Here is a 9,408-nt window from a genome sequence, read left to right on the forward strand (position 1 = left end):
AGGCTGGGATGAGGCAAAAATGAATCCTGTTACAACTCTCTTCCCTGCCTCCCTTCTACTCCTTGCACCCTTCCCCACAACCCCAAAGGATCCCATCCTATCCAGAGAAATGTCCAGACTCCAGGCCCTACTGCACCTGGTCTGGATGGAGAGTGGGTCAAAAATGAAGCTCCTGATTCTTGGTCTACCTTTGAGGGCCAGGGGGGCAGAGCACACAAAAAAACCCACAGAAAAGCTCAGTCTGCATTACACCGTAGATATACCACTGTGGAAGGAGGTCCCAACACTTGAGTATCTCCACTCCCCTGGAAAAAGTAACTGCAGCAGCCAGAGGGTCTGATTGGTTTGTTTTACACCCATCAGTGTTTTGTGAAGTACTTGAACATTTGAAAGTATTTTACAGTGGCAGACGGGGCTGCGCTGAGGCAGCTGTGGGCAGACAGGAGCATCGTGGAAGTGGGCCCAAAATGGCAGCAGCAGGAGTGACGATGGGAGCTGCAGTTCCCTGGCCAGTGCGGGGCACGGCGGCCGGTGGGCCAGGGGAGCAGAGCTGCTGCGCATGGGGGTGGTGGGGATGTGGGGCAAGAGCGGTGGGGAGCCTGGGAGCAACTGCAGGGAGGTCGGTGCCTGATGCCCTCTTGTTGAGGCTTTCATTTTACAGCTCTGTGGGACGTCAGAAACCAGATTTCACAGGGAGCGCTGGAGATCAGATTATACTGGGAGTTTTAAGATAAATTCTGGGATTTTGGGTGGATTTATCTGCTTTACTAACTGAAACATTTAATTTTAGAAGCACTTATGTAACAGTGCTGCCATTCTCCGATGACAATAACCTGTTTCCACCCAGCTGCCAGCAGTCCTACTGGGCAGCTGTTCCCAGCAGAGTTACTAAGTTGGGATATTTCACTGCAAAAACACCTAGCCAGGGAGAAGAGAGATCCCCATGACAGCAGGGTCGTGTAGCCACCTTTGCAAGCACACCTCTGCAGAGCCCGGTGGGGCACCTGCAGCCAGAGCACCGGGGACAGGGCTGCATCTGTATCGGGGTGCTGGCAGGGACTGACCACGGGGCTGTCCCACGCGAAGAAACTGCTGCTCGGTGTCTGGTTTGCTCCTCCGTCAAACGGACCCGGGGGAGTGAAGCAGCCCAGCTCTGCCATCCGGCGATGTGTCAGCGTCCAGCTGATCCAAGATGGCAGGAAAATAATGGCCCTTGCTTCCAACAGCAGTTGCCTGAACTTCATCGCGGTAAATAACCTGCACACAATACCAATGAAGTTAACTGTCCTGTTGTAACTGCTCAGAAATAGTAATCTTACTCACCCTAGGCTTTGGGGAGTGTAGAACTACTGTGTTCTGCTGGTTAGTAAACACAGACTGTGAAATCGAGGTCAAATTTTCCAACTTGAGATTATTTCAACATACTTGGGGTGCTGCTGCTCCACTGTACATATGCACGTAAATTTACCAAACCAGCTCGTGGTTGCTAGCCTTACTTGGCTTTCACAGAATCACAGAATCATCTAGGTTGGAAAAGACCTTGAAGATCATCCAGTCCAACCATTGACCTAACACTGACAGTTTCCAGCTACAGCATATCCCTAAGCGCTAAGTCAATTTTACTCTTAAGCACCTCCAGGGATGGGGACTCCACCACCTCCCGGGGCAGCCCATTCCAACGCCTAACAACCCCTTCTGTAAAGAAATACTTCCTAATATCTAGTCTAAACCTTCCCTGGAGCAACTTGAGGCCATTACCTCTTGTCCTATCGCTTATTACTTGGTTAAAGAGACTCATCCCCAGCTCTCTGCAGCCTCCTTTCAGGTAGTTGTAGAGGGCAATGAGGTCTCCCCTCAGCCTCCTCTTCTCTAGACTAAACAACCCCAGTTCCCTCAGCCGCTCCTCGTACGACATCACCAGCTTCGTTGCCCTTCTTTGGACACGCTCGAGTAATTCAATGTCCTTTTTGTAGTGAGGGGCCCAAAACTGAACACAGTCATCAAGGTGCGGCCTCACCAGTGCCGAGTACAGGGGCAAGATCCCTTCCCTGTCCCTGCTGGCCACACGCTATTTCTGATACAAGCCAGGATGCCATTGGCCTTCTTGGCCACCTGGGCACACTGCTGGCTCCTGTTCAGCCGGCTGTCAATCAACACCCCCAGGTCCCTCTCTGACTGGCAGCTCTCCAGCCACTGCTCCCCAAGCCTGTAGCGCTGCTGGGGGTTGTTGTGGCCCAAGTGCAGCACCCGGCATTTGGCCTTATTGAAGCTCATCCAGTTGGCCTTAGCCCATCGCTCCAGCCTGTCCAGATCTCTCTGCAGAGCCTCCCTACCCTCGAGCAGATCAACACTCCCACCCAACTTGGTGTCATCTGCAAACTTACTGAGGGTGCACTCGATCCTCTCATCTAGGTCATCAATAAAGATGTTAAATAGGAGTGACCCCAAAACCGAGCCCTGGGGGACACCACTCGTGACCGTCCGCCAACCGGAGTTAACTCCATTCACCACAACTCTTTGGGCCCGGCCATCCAGACAGTTTTTACCCAGCAAAGCGTGTGCCCATCCAAGCCTCGAGCAGCCAGTTTCACCAGGAGAATGCTGTGGGAAACGGTGTCAAAGGCCTCGCTAAAGTCAAGGTAAACAACATCCACAGCCTTTCCCTCATCCAATAAGCGGGTCACCCTGTCGTAGAAGGAGATCAGGTTTGTCAGGCAGGACCTGCCTTTCATAAACCCATTCTGACTAGGCCTGATCCCCTGGTTGTCCATTATATGACTTTTAATGGCACCCGAGATGACCTGCTGCATGACCTTCCCTGGCACTGAGGTCAGACTGACAGGTCTATAGTTTCCTGGATCCTCCTTCCTGCCTTTCTTGTAGATGGGTGTCACATTTGCCACCCTCCAGTCCAATGGGACCTCCCCAGTTAGCCATGACTTCAGGTAGATCATGGACAGCGAGCACATCTGCCAACTCCCTCAGCACCCTTGGGTGTAACCCATCCAGTCCCACAGACTTGTGTGCATCCAAGTGGTGTAGCAGGTCTCTGACCACCTCCTCTTCAACTGTGCTGACGTCAGTCTGCTTCCCCTCCCCATCTCCCAGCTCATGAGACTGGGTGTCCAGGGAACAGCCAGTTCCACTGCTAAAGACTGAGGCAAAGTAGGCGTTGAGCACCTCAGCCTTTTCCTCATCCTTAGTTACCATGTTTCCCTCTGCATCCAGTAGGGGAGGGAGATTTTCTCTAATCCTCCTCTTGCTGTTGACGAATTTATAGAAAGATTTTTTGTTATCTTTAACAGCTGCAGCCAAGTTGAGCTCTAGCTGCGCTTTGGCTCTCCTAATGTTCTCCCTGCATAACTTCACTGCATCTTTATACTCTTCATGAGAGGCCTGGCCCCTCTCCCAAAGGCGATAGATTCTCCTTTTGTCCTTGAGATCCAGCCAAAGGTCCCTGTTTAGCCAGGTCAGTCTCCTTCCCCACCTGCTTGTTTTTCAGCAGACAGGAACAGCCTGCTCCTGTGCCTTTAAGACTTCTCTCTTGAAGTATGTCCAGCCTTCCTGGACTGCCATATCCTTCAGGGCAGCCTCCCAAGGGATTTTGTTAACCAGTCTCTTGAACAGGTCGAAGTTAGCCCTCCGGAAGTCTAAGGTGGCAGTTTTACTAACCCCTCTCTTTGTTTCTCGAAGGATCAAAAATTCGATCATCTCATGATCACTGCACCCTAGACAGCCTCCAACTTTACTTCCCGCACAAGCTCTTCCCTGTTCACAAGAAGCAGGTCCAGGAGGCACCTTCCCTGGTCAGCTCACTCACCAGCTGTGTGAGGAAGTTATCCTCCACACATTCCAGGAACCTCCTGGATTGTTCATTCTCCGCTGTGTTGTGATCCCAGCAGATACCCGGGAGGTTAAACTCCCCCACAAGAACAACAGCAAGTGACTGCGAGATTTCTCCCAACTATTTGTAGAAAGCTTCATCCACCTCAGTGCTTTGGTTGGGAGGTCTATAGCAGACTCCCACAGCAAGATCTGCTTTATTGGCCCTTAACCTGATCCACACACTCTCAACCCCGCTATCACTATACTTGATTTCCGAGCTATCATAGCATTCTCTTACATATAGGGCCGCTCCGCCACCTCTCCTTCCCTGTTTATCCCTCCTGAAGAGCTTGTAGCCATCAATTGCACTCCAGTTGTGTGAGGCATCCCACCACGTTTCTGTTATAGCTACTATGTCATAGTTCTCGTGCTGCATTATGGCTTCAAGCTCACCCTGTTTGTTGCTCATACTGCTTTATTCTTATTTGCTATTTCAATTAAATCATACAATTGTTTTTAACAGCCTGGTTACTGCTAAATTCTAGGAAAATGACAAATTTCTGGTTGCTTTGGAAGGGTCACCCAGTTGGCGACAGTCATGGAGTTCAAGGCTGTCAAAGTAGCCAATGTGTCTCTGTTGGCCTTGTACAAGGGCAAGTAGGAGAAACAAGATCCTAAGTTCCTTCTGTGCAAGCTAGACTACCAATAAACATTTTAATTTGATAATTTTTGTATGCCTTTCTGTGTCATAATGGTTTGTATATACAAATATATCCTCTGCATGTTATTAAACACTGGGTGAGATGTCTGAGTGAGCATTTTTGCAATAGATGACACTAAACCTGAGCACTTCTCCTTGGTTTCGGATCAAACCAACAATACCAGTTTTGAAGAACATTGTGAAATGAAGAAAACCTGTCACAGTGGAAGTGTCCCAAAGTCCTACTAAAGCTTAAAAAGAAACAGCAAAACCTGCAGTTGCAGCATCTCAAATCATCTCTTTCCTAGATCTTAATGTGTTAATATTTGTGCACCAAATGCTATAGATTGTTTCAGTACATTCATTTTATTTATTCATCAATTACCTTCCCAGTCAGCTTTTAAGTATTCCTAATATTCTTAAGATTGTAAAGCAAAGCTGTAGCATTTTTACAAGATTAACTCCCCTATTCTTAGAATTACCAGATAGCGACTGCATTCTCCACATTGGAACTGCATCTTCTAAAGAGGTGCTTTTTATAGTAGTAATGTTTGCTCCTGAAACTGTTGCTGGCTTCTCTGGGGTTTGATTTCTGGTGTTTTAATTATTTATTTAATGTTTTTTGATTATTTATTCTATCCAGATTGAACATAAAAACAGCCCCACACAAACACAATGTCACAAATTGTGCATAAACAAGAAACTGTTGGTAAAGAGGATGTCTCAAACAACTCCAGTGGGACACCCTGTGGGGGAGAAGCAGAGCGAGCCCTGTGGAGGTGGGGTGGTGAGCTGTTTCTCTCCCCCTCCCTCCTGCTGTTGCCCAAACACAGAACTTGCTTAACTGTGCAGGTACAAGCCAGAGAAAATGAGAACCCTCTGGAACAACCTATTGCACATGTGTAAGAAAGACTATATAAAGGCAACACCCCGCATATGTCTTTGTCATCCCACCACCTACCGACCAAGCTGGCTACTCTGTGACAATGTGGGATCTGAGAGTGGTGATTCCCCTTTTCCTATCCCCTCCTCCTCTCTTCTCTTTCCTCTTTTTGTGCTCTCTCTCTCTTTCACTCTCTCTCTTACATATATTCACCTATATAAGTTTTGTACACATTGAATTGCAATCAGTTGATCGTTGATGGGTCGTTATGAAAATAGTCTCATCACCAAAGTGCCTTTATTCATTCCCCAGACGGTTATCAGTTGATTGTTGCCAGGTTGTCTCCATTCCCTCACTAAGGCGGTCAGTTAATAAAGTCACAGCACAATTGTTCCTCTGAGTCACTGTGGTGACTCGGCTGCCCTGCAGCTCTGCTGAGCAGAGACCGGCTCTTCCACCCGCACACGGGCTCTCGGGGAATTCAAAACATTCACCGCCCTCGTAACCCACCACTTGGGACGAGACACACACAGAGTATTTTCTATTTAAGCTGTAAACACAGGTGGTGTTAGTAAAGATACATTTAAATCTAACTACTGCCCCTTCACAGTAATTTCAAAAAGGGAAGTGAATGTTCATGACTTTTTGTTTCAGGGAGTGGGATGCCTGAATGAGGCAGCTGTGCCTGTTCGGTTGGCATCTGCAGGTGGATAGTTTGACAGTGCAGACTAAAAGTAGCTTTCAAAATCAATACTTGTTTTTGTTACAGGATTTTACTCTAGTGTAGATCCACTGGAAAACTTAGGGGCAACACAGTCATTTAAGTCAAAAGTTGGAAGTAAGAAATCCTGGCTCAGCTACCATCAGAGCTCTTTGGCATCTTCCTTGCTCACCCTCAATACCCCATACGTGAGATTTCTGCTTTTGCTGGTGCGAGCAGCTTGGCAGGCGCCTGCTGCATCCATCAGATGAGGATGCAGAGGAACCGAGGGGCTTGGTGAGCTCCAGGAGCACTGTGGAGGAAGGAAGGGGCGCCCCGAGCTGCAACCGAGGCCACTCCACGCACGGGGCCGCTGCCACCCTGTCCTCCTCCCTTTTGACTGCTCCATGCCTGTTCCGAGTGCGGGAGTCACGCTCCGTTTCTCTTAACCCCGGAGGGCTCTGCAAGGACGCCTGATGCTACGGGGAAGGGCTGCACAGGGCCATTTGGTGAAGCCACAATGAACGCCGCCGTCCTTCGCGCCTAGCCGCGTCTCCTTTCCTCAGAGATGCTGAAGCACCCTGCGGCTGCCTCACCTCGGGCAGGCAGCGCTGCCCTCCTTGCCTGCCTCCCTTCCCTAGCGCGGTCAGTAACTCCCAAAGAAACATTAAACAACTTAAACCCAGGGACGAATCGCCGCTGATACCGAGCTGCCGCCGCCGCCGCCCGCTGAGGGAATCAAACTCCCGCCCGGGCAGGGCCCGGCCGGGCCGCCCCACACGGTGCCGGGCGGGAGTTTCAGTCAGGCGCGGCGCGGGCAGCCCGCGACGGGGCCTCGCGGCCGCAGCTAAGGACGGCGGCGCGGGGGCGCCTCCCTCTTTCGCGCTCGGCAGCGGCGGCGCAAGGATGGGTAAGGGCAGCGGCGGCGGCCGGGCCGGGGGCCGGGGCGAGGCGCCGGGGGCACCGCCGGGGGCACCGCCGGGGGGCCCGCAGCGCTCTCCCCTCCCTGCCCCGCGAGCCTGGCTCCCGGTTGGGCGGTAGCGGCGCCGCCGTCGTTACCCTGCACGCGGGCGACGCGGTCGGGCCTGGTTAGGCCCCGTCCCCACATAGGCAGAGCGGGAAGGGGGTGGCCGCACGCCGCTGGGCCGCCTCCCGGTCCTGGGGTCTGAGGGGGGAGCTACCCCTTCATCCGTGCCCTTGTTCCACAGGGAAGTGCCGAGGGCTCCGCACCGCCCGGAAGCTCCGCAGCCACCGCCGCGACCAGAAGTGGCACGACAAGCAGTACAAGAAGGCTCACCTGGGCACGGCGCTGAAGGCCAACCCCTTCGGCGGCGCTTCCCACGCCAAGGGGATCGTCCTGGAGAAAGTGTGGGTACAGCTCCGCGGGGTGCCGCCGCCGTGGGGGACGAACCCCCCCTCGGTGTGCCTGACTCGGCGGCCGGCCGGTGCGCAGCGTGGGGCGAATGCTCCGGGACATGAGGCCTTGGAGAGCGGCCTCAAGAAAGCAGCACTGCTAAGCCGTTTTATTTTCTAAATACGTGAGAGGGTTTGCCACCTGTAACTTGCCACATTTTTATTCACTTCTGTGTGCTAGATTGAAAACGGTTTTCCACGTGGCAGTGCTGAAAAGCATTTTTTCTCAAACACGTGTCACTTCAAATATTCTGCTTATTTAGAAGCAAAAGAACAAAAACGTCACTTAACTCCATTTGGGATCTTGGAGGGGGGTGGATTTTCCATATGTGCCTAGTGTCAAAGATCCCATCTGCTTGTCTTTGGCCTTTTTGTTTTTTTCTTTCGTAACTTAGAAGCTTCACTGGGACACTGCAAGGGCCCCAAGGTGTTTCTTTTTTTCTCCCCCCCCCGCCCCCCGATTCTTATTTACTGATTTAGTATGTGTCTGTAGGTGATCAATTTTCAGTTTTTACTCTGCTTAGGAACTGGGCTTTTATACATTGAGCAGCTCTAGATAAGTAATAGTTTTTGGTTTTGAAGTACAGATGCAACTTGCACTTAGTACAAATTAATACAGTAATTTGTGCTGATGTAATGAATATCTGCTAGTTCATCAGACTGATTTTTGCTGATTTCTTTCCATGTGCTTCCATTTTAGTGGAGTAGAAGCTAAACAGCCCAACTCTGCCATCAGGAAATGTGTTAGAGTCCAGCTGATTAAGAATGGCAAAAAAATAACAGCTTTTGTTCCCAACGATGGTTGCCTGAACTTTATTGAGGTGAGTTAATTTTCAGGAAGTCATCTATAAAAAGTTGTATGTCACAGTAAAAAAAAAAAAAAACCAAACAAAAAAAAAAACCAAAAAAAACCAAAACACATAATGGGCAGATTTAGGGGATGGTTAGACAAGGGCTTATGGTATTCTGCATCATGTGTATCTTAAAGCTATAACTGCAAAGGCAGATGAAAAATGCCAGAGATGTTTTTGTACTTTCCCCTTCTTGGCAAAGTTCTCACTGCAAGCCAAACAACATCTCAGCTTGTGTTTCCCAAAACACTGAGGGTGGTAACAAGTATATCTGTCAGTAGCCTTCCTTCCTGAGAGGAATCTAGGGTGTGGCTTGAATTTAATGTTACCCATTTCAGAAGTGTGTACAAGTTTAATGTTTATGGCTTTCTAATTACGTGGTCTTCCATTGCAGGAGAACGATGAAGTTCTGGTTGCTGGTTTTGGTCGGAAGGGTCACGCTGTTGGTGACATTCCTGGAGTTCGCTTCAAGGTTGTCAAAGTAGCCAATGTTTCTCTGTTGGCCTTGTACAAGGGCAAGAAGGAGAGACCAAGATCGTAAATTTAGATCAATTTGGTAATGTCAATAAAATTTTCAATTGGACAAACTTCTATGCTTGTTATTTAAGGCTTACTGTTTCTCAGCGTGTATCTGCAAGTGTCATACCTCAGACATGGGCGCATACTGCCTTTTTTTGTCGTTGGCAGCTGGCTTTTCCTTCTGTCAAATGATTTGATGCTGAATGACAGAAGAGAGCCAGAGCATCTCTACAACCAGCAGGTGAGCTTGAAAAGCACTTGTGTTTCCAAATTTACCTTTCTGTTGTGTGGAGCAACACAGCTGTCTGCTGGGAACTTCAGAGGTCAACTTCATACATAGAAGGGAGGGCGTGTTGGTGCTTTGTGGACCATCCCTGAGCGCCAGCACCTTCACAAAGGCTCCTTCAGCTTAGTAACTAGAGCAGTGACCGTCCTGCTGTCGATATGGATCAATAGATCCTCTGAGGCCTTTGTCCCCTCATAAACCCTTCTTCCTGAAAGCTGTGGTGAAGAGGGC

The 9,408-nt window shown here is 49.9% G+C and overlaps 1 protein-coding gene across 1 annotated transcript; it reads left to right on the forward strand.

Moving 5' to 3' along the window:
* Positions 1-6,905: 6,905 nt before the first annotated feature.
* RPS23 (ribosomal protein S23) lies at positions 6,906-8,959 on the forward strand. The gene is made up of 4 exons (XM_074812070.1): positions 6,906-7,018; positions 7,317-7,476; positions 8,222-8,342; positions 8,767-8,959. The coding sequence occupies exons 1-4, from the start codon at positions 7,015-7,017 to the stop codon at positions 8,911-8,913; spliced, it is 432 nt and encodes a 143-aa protein (XP_074668171.1). The 5' UTR covers positions 6,906-7,014; the 3' UTR covers positions 8,914-8,959.
* The last annotated feature ends 449 nt before the right edge of the window (positions 8,960-9,408 follow it).

This window comes from Strix aluco, chromosome Z, assembly GCF_031877795.1.
Source record: "Strix aluco isolate bStrAlu1 chromosome Z, bStrAlu1.hap1, whole genome shotgun sequence".
NCBI classification, from domain to species: Eukaryota; Metazoa; Chordata; class Aves; order Strigiformes; family Strigidae; genus Strix; species Strix aluco.